Source organism: Temnothorax nylanderi, unplaced genomic scaffold (assembly GCF_030848795.1).
Source record: "Temnothorax nylanderi isolate EJ_2023f unplaced genomic scaffold, tnyl_v1.0 TNYL_tig1228_pilon, whole genome shotgun sequence".
Lineage (NCBI taxonomy): Eukaryota > Metazoa > Arthropoda > Insecta > Hymenoptera > Formicidae > Temnothorax > Temnothorax nylanderi.
In genome coordinates, this window is record NW_027250290.1 from 2,953 (window position 1) to 24,552 (window position 21,600).

The 21,600-nt window shown below is 33.8% G+C and overlaps 1 protein-coding gene, 1 long non-coding RNA gene and 1 pseudogene across 3 annotated transcripts; 2 read left to right on the top strand and 1 right to left on the bottom strand.

Annotated features, from left to right (window-relative positions):
* The first annotated feature begins 1,690 nt into the window (after window positions 1-1,690).
* On the top strand, window positions 1,691-7,758 carry LOC139786993 (putative nuclease HARBI1). The gene is made up of 12 exons (XM_071726082.1): window positions 1,691-1,827; window positions 1,900-2,112; window positions 2,235-2,455; window positions 2,657-3,128; window positions 3,213-3,336; window positions 3,674-3,849; window positions 4,085-4,151; window positions 4,236-4,419; window positions 5,969-6,162; window positions 6,366-6,498; window positions 6,607-6,751; window positions 7,659-7,758. Exons 8-12 carry the CDS (start codon window positions 4,405-4,407, stop codon window positions 7,697-7,699), a joined length of 528 nt encoding a protein of 175 aa, XP_071582183.1. The 5' UTR covers window positions 1,691-1,827; window positions 1,900-2,112; window positions 2,235-2,455; window positions 2,657-3,128; window positions 3,213-3,336; window positions 3,674-3,849; window positions 4,085-4,151; window positions 4,236-4,404; the 3' UTR covers window positions 7,700-7,758.
* On the bottom strand, window positions 5,492-8,036 carry LOC139786994 (uncharacterized). Of its 2 annotated transcripts, XR_011722498.1 has the most exons (4): window positions 7,907-8,036; window positions 7,651-7,802; window positions 6,589-6,691; window positions 5,492-5,921 (listed from the first exon to the last, which is right to left on the bottom strand). It is a non-coding gene; the product is annotated as an uncharacterized lncRNA (long non-coding RNA). The 2 variants fall into 2 exon arrangements; XR_011722499.1 differs by lacking the exon at window positions 6,589-6,691.
* Window positions 8,037-8,583: 547 nt separating this feature from the next.
* On the top strand, window positions 8,584-20,331 carry LOC139786992 (uncharacterized; annotated as a pseudogene).
* The last annotated feature ends 1,269 nt before the right edge of the window (window positions 20,332-21,600 follow it).

Genomic DNA, 21,600 nt, shown 5'->3' on the forward strand with positions numbered 1-21,600 from the left:
TAGAGTCTGTTACATTAAAGTTGCGACTTACATAGCTATTAAGGATCGATAAAGTATTTTTTAATTATGTTATTCAAAAGGTTTTTCAGATCGTTGAAAACTAATCTGATGTCAAAGTAGATAAATTAAAAAATGGAAGAGTTATTATAGCAGATGTTAAAGGTAAAAATTCGATCATTATATTAATTTTGATATCTGCCATATTGGCTTTGCCATTTTGAATTTATCAACTTTGACATAAGTTTAGTTTTCAGCGATCTGCAAAACTCTTTAGGTTTAATTAAAAAATATTTCATAGATGCTTAATAGCTATATGTAAGTTGCAACTTTAATGCAATATACACTACGTTAATCATTAATATTTTTTTAACCATAAGCAACACAAAAAATTTATTTTAAGGGCTGAAAGTCCTAATAACATACTTAATTTTGATGCGCTTAAAATTCTCCGATGCGTCACATATCGCAGTTATAATATGCCAAAATACACTAAAATAGCTCATTTTTGCAACTTTAACTGCAAATATCTCAAAATTGTGACGTGAAAGAACAATTTAGCAAACGGGATCGTTTTCTGCGTCCAAAAAGCTATCAAATGCTGCAAGGTTCGTTCTTGTGCTTCTTTTTGTTGTACAGTGTAATACGTCGCTGGCAACAATTTTTGAAATAATAGTATTAATAGTAATTCTGGGTATAATTTCTGTAATCAGTGTATACTATTTTCTAAAAGTAAAAAAATATTGTATAATCGGAATAGAAATGCAAGACGTGTTTATTAAAAGTAAAAGTTATTGTAGAATTCACGATTTTCTTCTATCATTTTGCAGAAATTGTAGAATTTTACGATGAAGATTGGTGACACACGGAAACTTTTGAGTTTACTGAACTTGCAATAATCTTTTACATTATTATATATTGATAGCTTAGAGAAATAGTTAAAATTCTCGCGGTCCTATTAAATTACTAAGCATGAAAAGCATCCTTTTTTTATATAATAGTTTATATAATGTGTACAAACGATAACTAACTACGAAATACGATGTAAATAGCTATTGCAAGAACATGTATATTGCATTTCACGTTATGTATATTGCTTATAATCAGATTTTTATGTATTTTTTAGTGGTACCGACAATTAACAAATCATATAAGGAAGCTTAATTTTGATATATCTTTGTATTTTGATTATACATATAGAAAATACTTCCGGAATACAAGTTAGGATGTCGATGTACATCAACGTATACGTATGTACACATCGCTTATGGTTGGTCCCGACATATGTCGAACCATAAAGATATATACATATATATATATATATATATATATATATTCAGATTATAATCTTAATAATTATACGTTGGATTTTTAAGATCCGGAATGCTTATAATAATCATATCAGAATCGAATAATCGTCGAATTAAGCTCGATCAAGAACGTAGACAAAAGAGTCATCGCACGAATATTTGTATCACCGTGAATGTATGCGAATAACAAGACTAAGGAAAAGTTTTGGTAGATGGTTACGGAATACGGGCTGAGCACATGTAGGAATATAAAACGCAGCAAATCGGTTTTAAGATTATAAGTCGCATTTCTCTCGATCGTTGCGACGTTTCGTGGCCACGGAGCGAATTAAGAATGACGTCAGTAAGAGGACCTACCCCCACCACCATCGTTGCTAGACCTGTATACAACGAACGGCAATACCTCGAGTTCAAGACACTGGAGACAGTTGGTGTCTCACTGGATGATAAAAACTAATATCAATGAGTTGGCTGGACGTCGCTCAGCAGATTTATTGCGAATTGATCAGTTACATGAAAGGTAAATGCATTAAAATGTTTTATTTGTTTAAACTATATAGAGTAGAATAGTTACTACAGAATAATTACACAGGGGGAAGTGATCCGCGCAGTTCCTTGGGCCCAACAAACAGCAATAACCCGAGTTCAAGACACCGCGGACATACACATATAATTACACATACGCACATACATATACACATTTCCACGTGTTTATGGCGAAGTACTGCCCAGGCCAATAATTGAAAGGAAGGAAGACGAGAATGATCAAGAGAAATCAATAAAGTCGTCCGCAAAGCGCACCAAGGTGTTACCTCTTTTATTATCGTTACATATCTATATATTTATTTTATTTGTCACGGTTATTTCTTTGTAATTCCTTTATATTTTTTTGTAAATCCTTTATATCCTTTTCTTTGTTGTTTGCAGCAATGCCAATTTAAATTATTATATCGTGCAGGTCTTACGAAAGGCAAAGAAAGTTTTCCGTTCTGTCTGACTCTAAGGATGACATCACGATCGTAGAAATTGTTAAGATAGATTCTCAATCCAAAACAAGCAAGAAAAATGAAGCGAGAAGCCATGCACAGAAATAAGCAGTGCTAAAAATGCAGATACCTCTAAGAAATCTGAAGCTGTAATTAAGACAGGTATACTTATATTCAATTTATTAAATCTTTATACAGATAGATATTATTATTACATAAATTTGACATAACAAAAATTTTACACAGACTTCAAAACGGACAGTAAATAAGATATCTGTTTGAAAGAGTCCAATAATAAAACAAGTAAACTAAAATCCGAGGAGGTGAATGAGTCTTCCAGTAAAAATAATGCACATTCCAAAGTTGTTACAGGTTTTCCTCCAAAACAAAAAGACAAGCATGAAAGGCAGCTCTGACGGAGACTTGGATATAAGCGATAAGCATAATGATTAGATCTCTAACAATCAAATAATTCAACATCTATCTCTGCATCAGAAAAAGACAAAGATACAGGAAAATCACTAAGTAGGAAGAAAGCCAAAAGGATTTATTTGACAAAAGAATAGAAAAGAAGAAACAGCGTGTTGTAATATATAAAAAATATCTTCAAAGAGGCAGCATTAAATTAAAAAAAAACAATACGCACATTTGTTTGATACGATAATCAATTTTTGATATATTCTTTATTTCAGATTCTAAATTTGAATGGGATCATAAATCCATTTTATTCCTCCTATCCAAATATTCCGAACGGCTGGCGAAATTGAGAAATCCAACAATAAGAGAACGCAGTACTTGAGGAATCATTACAAAGAACGGATATCCTATAGACCACGTGAGAAAATTAGAATTTTTTAGCTTCATCTTGTATTTTCTTCGACATGTTGCCGTTGTTGTTTTGACAATTATTTCTTCTTAGTATATGAGAAATTGAAGAACAACAATAGTTACTTGGCCAAGGCGCTTTCGAAAGAGAAACAGAATAGTCTGTCACGTTCACGCAGAATGTAGAACTAATTGGAGAAATTCAACAGTTACATCTGGTATGCAACACGCGAATATTTATGTGACAATATAGTTCATATTAGTGATTTGGAATTACGAGAGATAATCTCACACAGAATGTAAAGAGCCTCGGCAAGCCCCATGCAAAAAATGCCCGTTTTCGGTACCTCGATTTTTGAAACTTTTATTTATGTTTTTCTATTTAAAATAAAGTAAAGTTTAATACCTACAAGGCCTTTTTATTATAATTTATTAATTGACAGAAATAACTTATTTTAAATTAGGTAGGGTTTATTTGCCTTTTAGTACGTAATATTTACTGTAAGAAAAACTAAAAATTGAGAGCAAAATATAATAATTATTACTGTTTTTCAGTTCTCAGAGGAGAAACGCAAGGTAGCGAGGATTACCATGCGAGCGAAAGAGGCGAAGATCTTTCAGCAGATCGAGGGCGACGATTTTGACGAAGAGGCTTTCTTCAATGATGCGCAACAAATACCATTAAAACTTAAATAAAAGGAAAAATTTAATTGCAAGAAGAAGAAAAAGAGGTAGAAAATACATATAGGTATACTTTGACGGAAGAGTATTTCATACGTTTTTCTACAATAAACATCTTAATTAAAAAAAGTATTTTATATATTACAAATCAGGAAATAATATTGCAGATATACTAAAACTATACATAAGATATATAATAAATTTGTACTTACTACCAAGCCTTATTTGACGTATTTGTTTTTAATGATATTAACTTTGTGTTTAACGACGTTGTAATGTTTGTAGATGCACTATTATTAGAGGAATTATCAATCAAATCAATCAATCAAATTTAAAGCTGTAATTAAGACAGGTATACTTATGTTCAATTTATTAAATCTTTATACTGATAGATATTATTATTTTATATATATATATATATTACACACTGAACCAGTGCGTTCTTCCGGTCCTGACATACGGTGCGGAAACTTTGACTCTAACACGAAAATCAATATATAAACGAATAGGATTCTGGAGGCGAGGCTCAGGGCCTCTCGGAGCGGGGCGTCAACAAGATGGACCGACTACATCAAACGTGTCGCTGAAAACTGGATGCAGGCACAATGCAGAACAAATTGGTAAATACTATACGGGAGGCTTATGTTCAGCAGTGGACTAGGATAGCTGGATGATGATGATGATGACGATGAAAAATAAATTGAGATTACATATGATTATATTATACATATGTACATGTACGTATGTACATATCCTTTCTAAAAAAAGGCATGTTAAGTCGATAGTCGAATTTATTGTTGCCGCTTTTCCGCGATGCTGATTGGTTTTCTCGCTGCGCTTACTTCATTTGCAGCTGTCATCGTATATTTTGACAGTTGTGTGTATCAAGAAATTAATAGTGTAATAGTAATAGCATAATGTTAAAGCTAAATAGCGCGCGCGAAGCGCGCGTCTGTGGTGCTAGTGTATAATATAATATATCATGTGTAATCGTACATGTACATATTATGTAATATTATGTATAATATAATCATATGTAATCTCAATTTATTATTTAAACATTAATATTTTAAAACTTCTTTCTATTTTTCTTTCTTTCTTCGACCTATAAAATTTCAGTCATATAATTTTTGTTTTTGGTATTGAAAATTTAATTTAATAAAAGCATATATGCATCATAAATACATTTCGAATCCTGCAGACACTCATTCTAAAATTTGAAACTAACTAATTGGAATTCGATTACTTCGCAAGTACAAAATGTATGAAATATTATTTCTTACGAATATTACTCGAATCCAAGGAAATGAAACTTTATTAATGGATTTGACTCGGATTTTTAAATACATATTGAACTTAATCCCATCTCTATTTATGTTCTACTTTACACTTTTACAGTATACACTCATTGTTCCACATTCTTTGATAGAAAGTTAAAAAGGCGCTAAGTTCGCATATTCTTTAAAAAAGTTAATTTACTTACGTTATTTGTTTTTGAATGATAAATTTCTTATTTTAGGAATACACATTATACTTGTGTTTAATAATCATTTTGTTGTTTAACATTAATTATTATGTTAACTTATTTTAAACAAATAAATTGTATTAATAAACGAATCGATTTTTTTTTATTAATAGTTACACTTTAATTATGGTGTCTTTATTTCTGGAACATTAATTTTTACACGCAAGATCTTTTTCACTTTTATTTAAATAGAATATTGAACGACTATAGCTGCATGTTATAAATCGAAAAATCATATTTTCCATAAAGTAGAGTTGTATGTACATATAATATTGATTTTGTAGAATCCAATATTAAGACGAATTTAAATGTAAACACGCTAGATAAGAAACGCTAGATAAACGCATTTTGAAGCTAAATAATCATACATTTCACAATCGTTTATCTAGCGTTTCTTAGACGGTTTCATGAATCTACTTTTTACGCTGTAACATTTTACCTGTGTAACACCTTGCCCCAGTCTCCTTTATTTAAAATTTAAAATTTAGTAAATGTATACATTGATTAGTATAAATGTACACATTTACTGATTTCATGCTTTTACTGTGACATGTATATTCAATAGGCAAATACAAAAATCTATAATGCAGCCAAAACCTGAAAGTAATTAATAAGATATTAAATAGACATTTTAATACTTTTAGGTTTTAACGGCACTACGTTTTTTTGCTATTGGCTTATATCAGAAAGGTGTCGGAAATGATTATCTTGTGTCAATCTCACAACCTGCTGTTAGTCGCGCAATAAAAGCTGTGGCAGTAGGTATTACCGAAATACTCGCCAATAAATGGATTCAGTTCTCAAGAACAGAGGAAAAGCGGGAAGCTTTAAAAAGAAGGTACTTAACTTTTTTAAATTAGCAAATTAGCTATTTATATTTATAATTATGCTTTTATTTTTTATAACTGATTCTGATAAATCTGTAAGAAATATTTGTAAGAAAATTATCTGTAAGAAAAATAACTATTTGTCTATGTCTTGTATCTAATTTATTATCAATATATTTTTCCAATATTTTATGTTTGAAATATATTTTTACAGATTTCAAGAAGAAAGAAACTTTAAAGGTGTTATCGGTTGTATTGATTGTACACATGTGACTATCGTGAGACCAAAAAAACATGAAGAAGCGTATGCAAATCATAAGGGTTTTCATTCTATTTATGAGCAGGCAGTAAGTTGACATATTACGAATAATATTTATAAATACACGTCATTTTCACATTCAATATTTGTAAAAAAAATTGATACATATATTACATACTTTTATTTTTTATTACAGATAGCCTCCCATGATTTAGAAATATTAAACATAAATGCCAGATTTCCTGGAACGGTGCATGATGCTTTCATATGGAGATATTTCGCTATAAGGGATGAAATGATACGATTATATGATTTAGGAGACCGATCAACGTGGCTGTTGGGTTAATATTATCATCGCTTATTATTTACTTTATTTAGTGACATATATATAAATATTTATATCATATCATTTCTGTCAAAATATCTAAATGTACGATTATTTAAATTTATAGATTTTCTTAAAAGTTTGTTTTGTGCTTCCGTTGCAGACGCAGTGTTAATAAAGAATTTTACATTAACTTGTGATCCATTTTAATTCGTAGCCAACGTTTCGACCTACTTGGTCTTCTTCAGGGCAACTATTGTTACATTCAAATAAATAAATTAGTGTCTATTGGAGCTCACATAAGAAATTATATACAATAACATAAAATTTGATAGTCATCGTCGGTGATGCGTCACGCAAGCAAGGTCAAAGTCGTGCTCAAATTAGCGCTGTCATCAAGCACACATTAAAAAGTTACCGATTACATTATCGCGGTTGAACAATTCCGTATTCATTACTTTCCTCGCAACAGCAGTCCTCCATAGGGATAAATTGCATCTTATCGGTGGTCCTCTGTATGATTGGAATGCATCTATCGGCTATGTTCGGCGTCTGAATTTGTCGTTGTTTGTTATATGTTACGTGAGAGTATGTAGGAGTTCTTATGTGAGCTCCAATAGACACTAATTTATTTATTTGAATGTAACAATAGTTGCCCTGAAGAAGACCAAGTAGGTCGAAACGTTGGCTACGAATTAAAATAGATCACAAGTTAATGTAAAATTCTTTATTAACACCTGAATATCGCTCGTAATACAGGCCGAAACATAAGATTAGCTTGTACAGATATTGTTTTCAACTTTTTTATCCAAATTTTTATATTTGATAATTTCGAATAGGACAATAAGTGCGCGTAAAATATATAACACCTGCAAATATAGATATAAATATATATATATATATATATACATATACCTTCCCAGGTAGGAGAATAACGTCAAATGACGTCTTAATAACGTCTTAATGATGTCTCGGACGTCTCGGACGTCTTGGTCTGCTATGATCCTCTTGTACATTTTAAAAATAATTTGTAGCTTCTTTCATGGAAGAGTATCTCATACGTTTTTCTACAATAAACATCTTAATTAAAAAAAGTATTTTATATATTACAAATCAGGAAATAATATTGCAGATATACTAAAACTATATATAAGATATATATAGGTCATACGTGTTATTTGTGTCGTTTGTAACGACAAATCGCGAGTGAGTACCTATTCCTTGTCTAAAACTGTCGTAAAAGCGAGGCGACACACGTGAATACCGTAACACAATTGTCGCGGCCTATTACGACAGCCATTTAACGGTCCGTAACTGACAGATCCAACGCGAGACGGGCATTGAATCTAATAGCGTTTTTCATTGGTAGAGCTGGTGTGCATTCAGTGCACATTAAAGCCATCGTACACAAACCAACGTAAAGTGTATGTTTAATATAAACGGGTTAAATCATGAAATCCTCAATATTCTTTATTGCACTATTTGGTAAAATATGTACTGGGTATTTTATCAGTCGAAATATTTGCATTTTACTTTAAATATTAGAGATTAAATCAGTGTACAACGGCTTTAATGTGCACTGAGTGCGCACCAGTTCTGCCAATAAAAACGCTATAATAAGCGACTATCTCCAGCGCGATCTGGAGCCGGTAACAATACGTTGAATACACGGCTGCATCCGTTTACCCGGTTCGGACAGATTCTCCCAGCGTTCAACTATGCCGCGTTGAACCCGTTTAAGAAAAACACTGCACATTACGGTAAAGGCCATTGCACGTAACAATGTTTTAATTGTAATCGTAAGGCCGTAAGAAAATAGACCAATCACACTCGATTATTCTTCAAGCGCGAGAAGAATAATCGACTGTGATTGGTCTATTTTCTTACGGCCTTACGATTAAAACTAAAACTTTGTTACGTGCAATGGCCTTAAAAACGCTTAACCCCGCTGGAAAATAAAAATTACGAGCAGCCGCTATAAATTACCGCTGCCATGTAAGTATCCTTCATCACGCCACAGGGGGCAAGAGAAATGTCGAAAAAACATATCCTCGTTATCATATCGCGATGTGCTATCTGCGAGCAAAGTTGACATTAATCCTGTATTGAAAATCAATTATATATGCAAATAAAGTACACCTTATGGGAAATCTCCGAGTATTTCGGAATTCTCCGTTATACAGAGATACTGAGGCAAACATCTAGAATTTTTTCTTTTTGTAAGTTAATTTTTATCGAACATAACCTGAGAAATATATTGATGTTCCAGATAACGTTGTTATGTGTTATATAGCCTCAAGGAGAGGTTGAAGGCACATACTTTCGGTCCCATGATTGGTGGAAGAGGGTTGCGAGCAGACCGTGATAGTGCATCTATAATCCAGCACATTTCTGCTGTGATCGAAGATTTATTGTTATAATATATTTTAAGTTCCAGTTTAATATTTGTTGTGTCACTATGATTACTTCTGCTTTATATGATTTTTCAGCCATTGCTTCGTGACGAAAATCGTGAAACTGGAAGAATCGGACAATTTGCATCATTGCAAATCTTTCTTGACGATCGTTTGGAACGGAAGGGGTGAAACGCGCAAAAAGAATCGCAGAAAGAGATGATAAGTGTGATTGTCTTGGACACTGTACAAGAAGAAACAACAAGGTATGTCAAATAAAAAAAATATATATAGGGAAAAAAGGCTCTTGTCCTAGGTTGTTCTCTCCGTCCACCATAAAAAGAATTTATAGTGGAGGGGATAAGAGGCCACAAGGACCCGCAAAAATCCTGTAAAATTTCAGTTTGCTTCAGTTTGCTGGTAGCAACCAAATGCAGAAGTACTCAAATCGATGAAAAATTTAAAATATCAAAAAATATAAGAAATATATCTACAACTCTTTTTTCTATATTTGAATTTATAATATTTTATAACATAGTTAACTTCAAAGAAAATGTATGAATTCTTTTATATTTAATGGCCTAATTTTTAAATTATGAGCAATATATTTCTGATTATTCATTAATTTTTCAGACAGAGTATTATATTTTCAATCAATTAATAATTATTTTAAATTTAGAGCTTAGTATTTTATTAATTACCAATTTTTTGTTAATTAAAATTAAAAACATTCAAATTTTTTATTTTTGATTAATTAAAAATAACCGCCGATATCATTACTAAAAACAGAATTTTTGCCGATCACTGTTCGTGACTAACGATTACTGTATATTTCTCGTTGTTGCCTTCCAGGTCCACAACGACCAATTCTTCCAAAGGTGCCGCCATACCCGCCATGTTCTTACTGCGAATGCCTCACCTCGCGAGCCGCAGTAATGAAAGTAGGAAGTGACGACAAAATCTATGACGTCACATGAACACGAAAACGCTTTGACAGCTTACTGCCGCGTATATTGGAACGGATTTACAGTGCTGCCAGTACTGCGAGTGAATAGCGAAACGCAGCCAAAGATATAGGAAAAACAAAATTAGAAATGTTGACATTATCGACATCGAGGAAGTTCGGCCGTCGCTCCAGCATCCCCTTAAAGCACAGCTTGTTGGTCTCGGCCACTGACTGTCGTTCACTGGCTGATTTGGCTCTGAATTCGGGGCACCGTATGAGTGAGTGCTTATCTGTGCAGAGTGGACACTGTGAAGGCTCTATGCGCTGCGCGGCATGCGTTTTTGCGAAACGTGATGGCGCGCTTGAGTTTGTGACAATGTTCTTCGGATTCGAGGCGTTCAAGGTGAGAATGCGTTTCGTGATGAAGTTCATCAGAGTGTCGTGACTCGGCGGTTCGAAGGAGTCTCCCGAGGAGGATTCCCACTCCAGACGCGTTCGCGAGTCGAACAGTTCAACGACGAGGTGGTTGAACAGATCCATGCCGTGCGAGTCGATGGGTCTTCCAATGCTCTCTTGAGCGTTATGGACGCGGCTGAGCTCATCGGCGGTAAGCGTGGCGAAGTTGGAGCGTATCAGCTCCCTCTTGTTCTCATAATGCTTGCAAAGGATCGTCCACGCGCGATCGTAATTTTCGCCAGTAATAGTTAATGACTGTATCAAATTTTCAGCTGACCCTTGGAGGCACGAGCGAATGTAGTGCAGCCGTTCAACTTGCGAGATAGATGTGTTGTCGAACCGAAAGAGATCACGGAAGGACGGTCAGTCTTCGTAGATACCCAAAAATTGCGGCAACTTGATACGGGGCAGCGAGGTTCTTGACGCACGTTCGCCCCCCTGCTCCTGACGCCGTGAAGGACGTAGAAGCCGACGCGGACGTGAAGCGATTCGCCTGTTCGGACAGGACGCTACGCTGTATCACGTAAGCACTCTCGGCTTCGTCGAGTAACTCAGATTTAGCGTACTCACTCTCAGCGTAGCGGTCCTTGTAGCAGGCTCGAATCAGGTGCTGACTTTCGAACTTTGCCCACAGGTCGTCAAGAAGGCGAATGCGTGTTTCGATGGCAGAGAGGGTGATGTTCGCCTGACCCATCTTCTTGAGATTGTCGACGGCTCTGGAGATGCGTCCGAAGATTTCTCGCTGGCTGTTCAGTATGGCGCTCTGGTCAAGACTCATGGTGTCTTCCTTTTTCAGGCACTCCCGTTCGCGGTTGCCGGCGATGATCCGGCTCGAAGGACCAGAAAATGTGCGAGAGTGCGCGATGCGCGATTGATAGCGCAAGGAAGACAAGCACGAGGAAAAGCAGTTCACACAAAACGGAGTAAGTTCATGAAAATTAATGTGTTCCAAAGAAGTGTCTATATTTACAATATGTACAGTGTTCGTTTATTTCCAGAAAAGGAAAGAAGCCGTGAAAGCGCGCACAGAACAACAGAAAATTGTCTTTAATATAATAGTAAACGAAAACTGGGATGAGTATGCGGACTCAGAAGTAAACTGTCTCGTGCCGGATCGGAAGTGTCTCCAAGTGCGTAAAGTCGCGATTTTTATACAGAATTAAGGAGGCGGGATTATTTTTTAATATAATTCGATTGGTGGAGTTCTCTTCCGATCGTGACGTAACTTTCGGTTTTTCGCCTATCCCTTCGAGCTAGATATAATTATCTATTTTTAAGGTTGTCCATTGGCAAGTTTTGTCGTAAGGCCCACCCCCGCCGTCTTATTTTTTGGGGGTCTAAGTTATCGATTCTTCCAGTGACGCATCCATTTTTTTTATTATTGTCGATTTCTCTTTTATTAGGGCTCTGGGTTCTTAGTTTATCTTGCGACCCTGTTTTCAGTACCGACAGACAAATGCATTCCATCTAATCTTAATTGCAGTTTTATTGCAAACAGAAACTTCCGCCACGTGCTCTTACAAGATTTCCAGAAGCACGTTTTAGACTTCGTTTCTGTTTGTCGGAACATTGCGTGATGCAATAAAGATCCTAAGCAAACTCCGTCTGGGATTAAGGCCCCCTTTGGCGTGTCATGTCGCCGTGTTTTATAGTAGTGGGCCAGACAAAATTGACAAAGCGTAGTCGTATATGCTTTGTCTGTTTGGATTTTGTCGTCTGGAAGTTTTCTCTCGATTTCTCGATCTCGTTTAGCAAACATAAAGAAAAAATAGGAATAGATAGCGAGTACAACAGATGCTATAACGACGATTTACAACTCCGGCGACGAGACCGCGGCCTCGTACCTCCATAGTTTTTAACACAACTATTATTTTTTAACAAAAAATTTTTTTTTATTTCTTAAAATGTATGATAAAATACCCTAAAAGTTTAAAAAAGATCCGTCGCATTGATTCTTAAAAAAAATTCCAAAAGTTACCTTACTTTTTAGCGTGTACGAGACTCCCCCCTTAAGCAATTCTCGGCACCCTAAAAATCAAGTCAATTGAAAATCTTATCATAGAACAGTATCTATATGCTCCTTTCAGAATTATCTTTAATATTATTGTTACATGTAAAGCTTCTTACTCTCTTTTGAGGGATTTCTTTTAAACCAGGATTTCTAATGCTGCCTCTCTGAAGATATTTTTCATATATTACAACACGCTGTTTCTTCTTTTCTATTCTTTCGTTAAATAAATCCATTTTGGCTTTCTTCCTACATAGTGATTTTTCTGTATCTTTGTCTTCTTCTGATGCAGAGGTAGATGTTGAATTATTAGAGATTGATATTAGAGATATTAGAGATTATTATAGTGTTTTGAAAAGCTCTCGAGATTAGCTACAAGAATATGCATTGAAAAATAGGGGTTTCCATTTAAGAAATTAAAGGTGTCGTTCACGTGAGCTTTAAACAACCATCCAAAGTCAAACAAATAACACCATCTTATGTACCCCTTTAAACCATACAACTTTTGTCTGAAACATTTTTCTCTAAAATGTTGCGTTTACGAATAAATCGGGTGATACGGGTGGTCTGAGACACCCTTAATCTACATGCTAGTTTTCTTATTTATATCTATTTATTTCAGACTGTAATATCCAATGTACTGAATAATGCAAAGGAAATACTAAAAATGTTGGTGACAATGACTGGTTATATGACAAACATGTGTCAAGAGCTTGTTGCTTTCAATACTACTGTGAGACTGTCATCTGCTTCAGCTGGAAGTAAGGAATATGTCGATAATGAAATATATTAAACTTCTAAAATTTTCCATTTTTATTTTTTTTTCATGATTCATGTATTGTCTGCGTCATTATTTGTAATGTCTAGTCTTTACATTGGAATATATTTCAGGGAAAGAATCGACCAATAGATTGTCAACAAAATCACCAGCTAAAGGTGTCGTGAAGCCTGTGGTGGGTGGGCATACTATTACTAAGCCCACGATTAATTTAAGCCGGATTAATATGGAAAGTATTAATAATATATCGAGACTAAGTGATATACAAGAAGTAACTTCACCTAATAGAAGCCAGGAAATGAATGAGACTAGATCGCCAATTATGCCTACCTCTTAGATATGTATGTATATATTTATTTTGTATTATTATCTCTCATACATATACACAGAATGTTTCTTAAAGAGCGCCGATTAGCTACATAGCGCTATTTTTTAATCAAAAATTGAGTCGAAAAGTCCTGAATCATTTTTTTTCTATAATACTAGATATATCCTATAATCTATAATAAAGGACGGTGCTGATTAGATTGATTTACTCAATAATTACTGCTTTATTAAGCGTTATAGAAAAAAAATGCTTCAGAACTTTTCGATTCAATTTTTGATAGGGAATGGCGCTATGTAATTAGTGGGTGCTCTTTAAAAAACATCCTACATATGTAAAATTTGTGAAACATTTGTATACTTATTTATATATTTCTTTGTAAACAATACACAATTGTTTTAGGAAAATGGTCGTACGTGCAGACTGCCAGAAAGACTTACAATTTCTTCGCTCAGAGTTAATGGTATGGTATATCACAAATAGTAATTTAATTACTTAAGCATGATACGTTGGTCGATGAATTAAGGGGGGAACCTGAATTAGAACGCTTAAAAAAAGCATAATTTTTGCAATTTTTTTTCTTGGCTCCAATAAAACGAATCTTTTCGAAACTTTTGGGGTGTTTTATCACACATTTTGACATTAACAAAAAAAATTTTTTATACAAAAATATTGATTTTTAGTATTAAATGTTCAGCAATATCTACAACCACGTTTTTCGAATTCTCGTACAAGATAGAGAAAAATCTATTTGACTAATCGACTTGATCCAAGATTTTTTAGTTACATAATTGCATTCTCTTCTATGTGAACGTAAAAAAATTTTGTAATATCGAAAATTAAACCAATTGTGAGACTTTGAAAAAAAAGTTACAATTTTCGCCAAAAATTTTCAACTTAATTGTTTAAAAAAAAGTTGTTAAATTTAATTTTTTTATAAATCTCTTAGGTTCACATAGAAGAGAATGCAATTATGTAACTAAAAAATCTTGGATCAAGTCGATTAGTCAAATAGATTTTTCTCTATCTTGTACGAGAATTCGAAAAACGTGGTTGTAGATATTGCTGAACATTTAATACTAAAAATCAATATTTTTGTATAAAAAATTTTTTTTGTTAATGTCAAAATGTGTGATAAAACACCCCAAAAGTTTCGAAAAGATTCGTTTTATTGGAGCCGAGAAAAAAAACGTTGCAAGAAAACGTTGCATCTGTGCCTGAATTTATCCCCCTTACTGTCGACAAAGACGTAGTTCTACGGAAAAATTAACCCCACCACCGCCATTCCCGGAAAATTCTACCCCTGTTTCATATATAATTCTTTAAAATTCGGTCTATTAACAAATAAGTAGTTCGCGGAAAACGTTGCAAGAAAACGTTGCATCTGTGCCTGAATTTACCCCCCCTTACTGTCGACAGAGACGTAGTTCTACGTCAAAAATTGCAAAAATTGTGCTTTTTTTAGCGTTCTAATTCAGGTTCCCCCCTTAATATAATCTTTAACTAACATTTAGATACATTTACAGTGGCAGACAAACAAAGATTAAGAAGAAGAAGGAGAAGTCACCATTCAAGATTGTAGTATCTTTTTCGCGATCGCGAAATAGATGGTCCGAAATAGATGAAACTCCAACAACTACGGGACATATTAATGTAAGTGATACAATAAAACTTCAGGATAATATTACTAAATTATTGCAGTACTCTCCAATTTTTTGGAGAGTTGCTTCATCCATGTAATGTAAAAAAATGTCTAATATGTCTAATAAGGGTATCAACTCTTGCCTTACCTTTTAGATATTACATATATTTAAACTGTTATTGCATTACTATTTTCCCGTAGGTAATTGGCACCAGGATTGATATTGAAACTCAAGAGAGTAATGATGATACACCTCCCGATCTATCAGACAGAGTAAACGTAACATCGCAGGTATCGATTAACTCGAATGAGGAAGATGAAACACACGTGGACACATCGAAAAAAGACCTTGATGGGCAAATAAGTAATAAGGTCTCTAATAAAGATATTAGTAGGAATTTGAGTGTAGCGGAAAACTGTAACTCAAGACCGTCACAAAATAATACTAAAATTTAGGAGGAAGATCCACTGGAAGGCCCGAGCTGGCTGTTTAACAATACTATGCCGTCGCGAGATAACGAGCTAGAGGAACTCGATTCTGTTGACGATTCTAACGTTAACAATAATACATCACAAGGTGTATGATGATTCGAGCGTCACAGAAAGCAACATAGAAGAGACATCGAATTTAAACGAATCTATGAGCGATATGCAAACTTCAGAGAGAGATGCAGCGCCCATTACCGAGCGTTCCAAATCATATCTGCCCGAGAAAGATGCGGATGGTAGTATTTGCGAGATACTGCCGGTAGAGACTGTGTCCAACCATGAAAAAAGTTTAGATAACGTAGAAGACAGTAACGCGGATGATACAATGAAATTCGCGAGTTTCGTGACGCTGAGACGAGGGCACTCCGAGGTGCCGGAAGAGACGGAAGACTTTATGTTAATGTTGCGTCCATCCACACAAAATATGCAATTTAATATCAACGAGCTGCGATTGCCCACTTTGGAGGAATCCGTGATAAATGATTCCGCTGTAGTAACGAAATTGACACCGAAGTCATTGCCGCGATACCAAGAGTTACGAATAATATTCCGGTGGCACCTGTGTCGAGTTTGAACGACTCCAATTATAATAATATCACGTGAAAACTGCCATTAATTGTAATTGACGATCACAAGAGAACGTCGATACCGCAAAAGCCGAAGAATTCCAATTACTGCGTTCGGTAATGCAAATCTGAGATGTAGGCCAGTCATATTAGAGTAATTTAGGGGGTTAACCTTCCAATTACTCTTTTCAGGTTGCAACCACCATGAATCGCTTTGATTTAAGGTGCTGTAAGTGGGATTAATTTTGCTTCGCATAATTAATGCGCGTTAAAAAGTTATTAACAATATTATCAACAAAAAACGCAATTTTTTTTATTTTTTCTCAAATATCTCGAAAACTAAGCAAGATAGGGTAACTAACTATACGTACTTTTTTTGTAGAGCGTAAAATTATCTACAATAATGATCTGAACAACATTTATCGTCAAGTCAGTCGTTTAGCTTGCACGCGCCGTCAAAGTCCGAGACTCGGATCTCGAAAACCCTCGATTTCATCGTTTTTTTGATGTTGCGTCGGTGATTTTTTTCAGTCATTTAAAATGGAATTAAAAATTCCCAAAAAATCACACATCATCTGAGAACTACAAAGAATACTTTTCAGGGTATAACCGATTTTTTAGAACCTTTTTCTTTAGTTTGTAGCTATGTAAGCAAAAAATTTTGATTTTTTGGACTACTCTTAGTTTTAAAATCACCGACGCAACATCAAAAAAACGATGAAATCGAGGGTTTTCGGGATCCGAGTCTCGGACTTTGACGGCGCGTGCAAGCTAAACGACTGACTTGACGATAAATGTTGTTCAGATCATTATTGTAGATAATTTTACGCTCTACAAAAAAGGTACGTATAGTTAGTTACCCTATCTTGCTTAGTTTTCGAGATATTTGAGAAAAAATAAAAAAAATCGCGTTTTTTGTTGATAATATTGTTAATAACTTTTTAATGCGCATTAATTATGCGAAGCAAAATTAATCCCACTTACAGCACCTTAAATCAAAGCGATTCATGGTGGTTGCAACCTGAAAAGAGTAATTGGAAGGTTCGATGTCTAATATGACTGGCCTAATTAATACCGCTCGAAAACCGAGTATTTAGAGAGAATAGGGTGATATGCTGTACGAAATGTCGCAGTTCCGGTTTATCTAAAATATTTTTCGAATAATTCTGAACATACTAAAGCATTTTATAAAGAGTTCCCGACACTAGCAATGTTGTATGATTTTTTTAAAAATTAATACCGCCCGAAAGCCGAGTATTTAGAGAGAATAGGGTGATATGCTGTACGAAATGTCGCAGTTCCGGTTTATCTAAAATATTGTTCGAATAGTTCTGAACATACTAAAGCATTTTCTAAAGAGTTCCCGACACTAGCAATGTTGTATGATTTTTTTATAAATTAATACCGCCCGAAAGCCGAGTATTTAGAGAGAATAGGGTGATATGCTGTACGAAATGTCGCAGTTCCGGTTTATCTAAAATATTTTTCGAATAGTTCTGAACATACTAAAGCATTTTCTAAAGAGTTTCCGACACTAGCAATGATGTATGATTTATTTTATAAATTAATACCGCCCGAAAGCCGAGTATTTAGAGAGAATAGGGTGATATGCTGTACGAAATGTCGCAGTTCCGGTTTATCTAAAATATTTTTCGAATAGTTCTGAACATACTAAAGCATTTTCTAAAGAGTTCCCGACACTAGCAATGATGTATGATTTTTTTATAAATTAATACCGCCCGAAAGCCGAGTATTTAGAGAGAATAGGGTGATATGCTGTACGAAATGTCGCAGTTCCGGTTTATCTAAAATATTTTTCGAATAGTTCTGAACATACTAAAGCATTTTATAAAGAGTTCCCGACACTAGCAATGTTGTATGATTTTTTTAAAAATTAATACCGCCCGAAAGCCGAGTATTTAGAGAGAAAAGGGTGATATGTTGTACGAAATGTCGCAGTTCCGGTTTATCTAAAATATTGTTCGAATAGTTCTGAGCGTACTGAAGCATTTTCTACAGAGTATCCGACACTAGCAATGTTGTATAATTTTTTTATAAATTAATACCGCCCGAAAGCCGATCGTATTTAGAGAGAATAGGGTGATATGCTGTACGAAATGTCGCAGTTCCGGTTTATCTAAAATACATTTCGAATAGTTCTGAACATACTAAAGCATTTTCTAAAGAGTTCCCGACACTGGCATGTTGTATGATTGTTTAAAAAATTTAACCGCTCGGCTTTCGAGCGGTATTAATTTATAAGAAAATCATACAACATTGCTAGTGTCGGGAACTCTTTAGAAAATGCTTTTGTATGTTCAGAACTATTCGAAAAATATTTTAGATACACCGGAACTGCGACATTTCGTACAGCATATCACCCTATTCTCTCTAAATACTCGGTTTTCGAGCGGTATTAATTTTTTAAACAATCATACAACATTGCCGGTGTCGGGAACTCTTTAGAAAATGCTTTAGTATGTTCAGAACTATTCGAAAAATATTTTAGATAAACCGGAACTCCGAGATTTCAAAAAACTAGCAGATAATTTTTTCAATGGACTTTTTTTGGCAAAATCAACAGAACTATTACTAAAAAGTATCAGGAACTATAGAACTCGACTGCATGCGACAAGAACTCTTTTTTATTTTTGATCTGCTAGAAAATGATCTGCTACGGGAAGTTAGCAGATCATTTTTTCGATCAACTGTTTTTGGGGTAAAATCACCAGAACTATTACTAACAAGTATCAGGAACTATAGAACTCGACTGCATGCGACAAGAACTCCCTTTTATTTTTGATCTGCTGGAAACTGATATGCCAACTTCACAGACATAAATTTTATCCCATGGGGCGTATTTACGCCGACGTAATGATCAATAAGCCAATCACAAGACCCCTTGAGCATCCATTTTGAAAATAAGCTTTGTAAAGCAACACTGTGATTGGCTTATTAATTATTACGCTGCTTAAATACGCTCCATGGGACAGCCGATGTTCGTGCTGGCGTAACGAAAACGAGCTTAAAGCCTGTGAATTAGCCAAGCTTAATACGCCATACGCCAGTAAGCTATATGCTAGCTCCATGGGACTTCACCTTTACTGTCCTGTATTAGATTAGAATGTGGTACTACTAACTGTGGTACCGCTTGCAAACAAGAAGGTGCCGTGCTTAATGAAAGATGAAAACAATGGTGCGATCATGACGGAATTCGTCGGGCTCAGAGCGAAGATGTACGCGTTATTACTTATATATTCCATGTTATAGCTTTGGTGTGATCAAAGAAACCAAGCTAGAGCGCGGGCAGCAAAGGGTAAAGCACAAAAAAACTTACTGGCAATATCGGGGAACCAATTCAGCTTAAAGATTCTGATTTAAAAATATTATCAATTATTGGAGGTGATTCATCTGTGGGTTTACCTGTAAAGGAAGTAAAATTAAAAATTAATTAATTGTTTAATTTCTTTTATAACTTATTTAAAGTCAAATACATGTTAATACAAAGTATTTTTTGTGAAAAACAGTATAATATCTAACATAGTTAAATGTGATATAGCTGCAATAAGTAATTGTAAGTAAAGTACTATTAGTCTCTTAAACTTTAATATAGTAATAGATTAGTAACATTAGTATAAACGTTATTTTATTGAGGTATTCTGTGATTAAGTCAAGTCTAACCATACTTTTATTTATTTATTTATGTTAAAAGTTAAAACTTAACTACTTATATGCAAAAAGAGGCACAAACTTGTTAGATTAACATGTAATTTTCAATAAGAAGCTTAAGGCATATACGTGTTATTTCTTGTTTTATTAAATACTAAGATTTAAGAATATCTAGTCATTAAGAGGAAAAGGTGCTAAGATTTCTAATAAGACAAAATAAGTTGTTTTTAACAAAAAAATTAATGATTGAATAGTTATTATATTTTCATTAATTAGTATTACATTTGTACTACTGAGTTTATAATAAAATATATTAATATTTAATGTATGTGTAGTTTTTTTATCATATACAACTTGCAAATTTAGTTACATTCCGTTCTTACATTTAATGTATACATAAAACTAATCAATTAATAATCACAATTGAACGCTCACACATTCTTTAGTTTAATATATCATTTAATAATTAATTTAATATATCATTTCCATACTATGTAAGTCGTATCTCGACTTATATACTTTATCTCGTATGTTCCTTGTATTTTCAGTTTTCAAGATTTAACAATCATTTTATATTACATTTACATTTGTACTTTTGTTTATAACTAACCTTTGCAATTTTGCTTATAACTAAAATACTTAATTAATGTTTAACTAACCTTATATACTACATAATTTTATATCGGAAGAATGTTCATAATTTCGATTCGTTTCAACAGAGCTACATTATTTTCTTGTTCTTCATTAACGTTTACAATAAAATTATCCTGTGCTTTTATGTCCCTCCATTCTATCTCATCTACAAATTCTTCAGGTAAATCTTGATTTAAAATACATATATTATGCAAAATACATGCAGAAATAATTAATAAAGAAATTAAATCTAATCTAACCGTTTCTAGGTATTTTAATCGCCTGAATCGACCTTTAAGTAAACCGAATGCATTCTCTATTACTACACGACACTGTGATAGCTTGTAATTAAATTTTTTGTCTATTACTTAATCTATCAATATTTTTAAAGCCAACCAGAAGACATGTAGATAACTTATAGGCTAGATCTTCTATTATATGGCTATCTTCATAAAAATCAATTGATAAGTTCTTTATCCTTTCACATAAATCGGATTTTCTGAACAATCGCATGTCATAAATGGATCCTGGCTCTCCTGTATAAACATCTAGGAACATTTTTTTACTATCACATACACCTTGTAATAGAACAGAATGATAATTTTTTCTATTGCAGTAAGAATTTGGATGCTTTTTCGGTTTTAATATGCGAATTGTTTCATCGATAGCTCCGATAATTCCTGAAACAAGATTAAGAATGAAAATTTAGAGAATTATGTATAATAAAAAATTTAAAATTTACCTACTAGGAAATCCATTAATTTGTTGGAATTCTCTCATTATTTTCAAGGCACGTTCCCTATTTGGCCATGATATAATTTTATATCTTAAATTAACCTTTAATAGAATTTTATAAGTTCTATACAGTACATCTCAGCAAGTGCTTTTGCTAATGCCAAAACGATCGGCCACTGATCTAAAAAATAACAAAATATATGTTTTTTGCTCTCAATTACATGT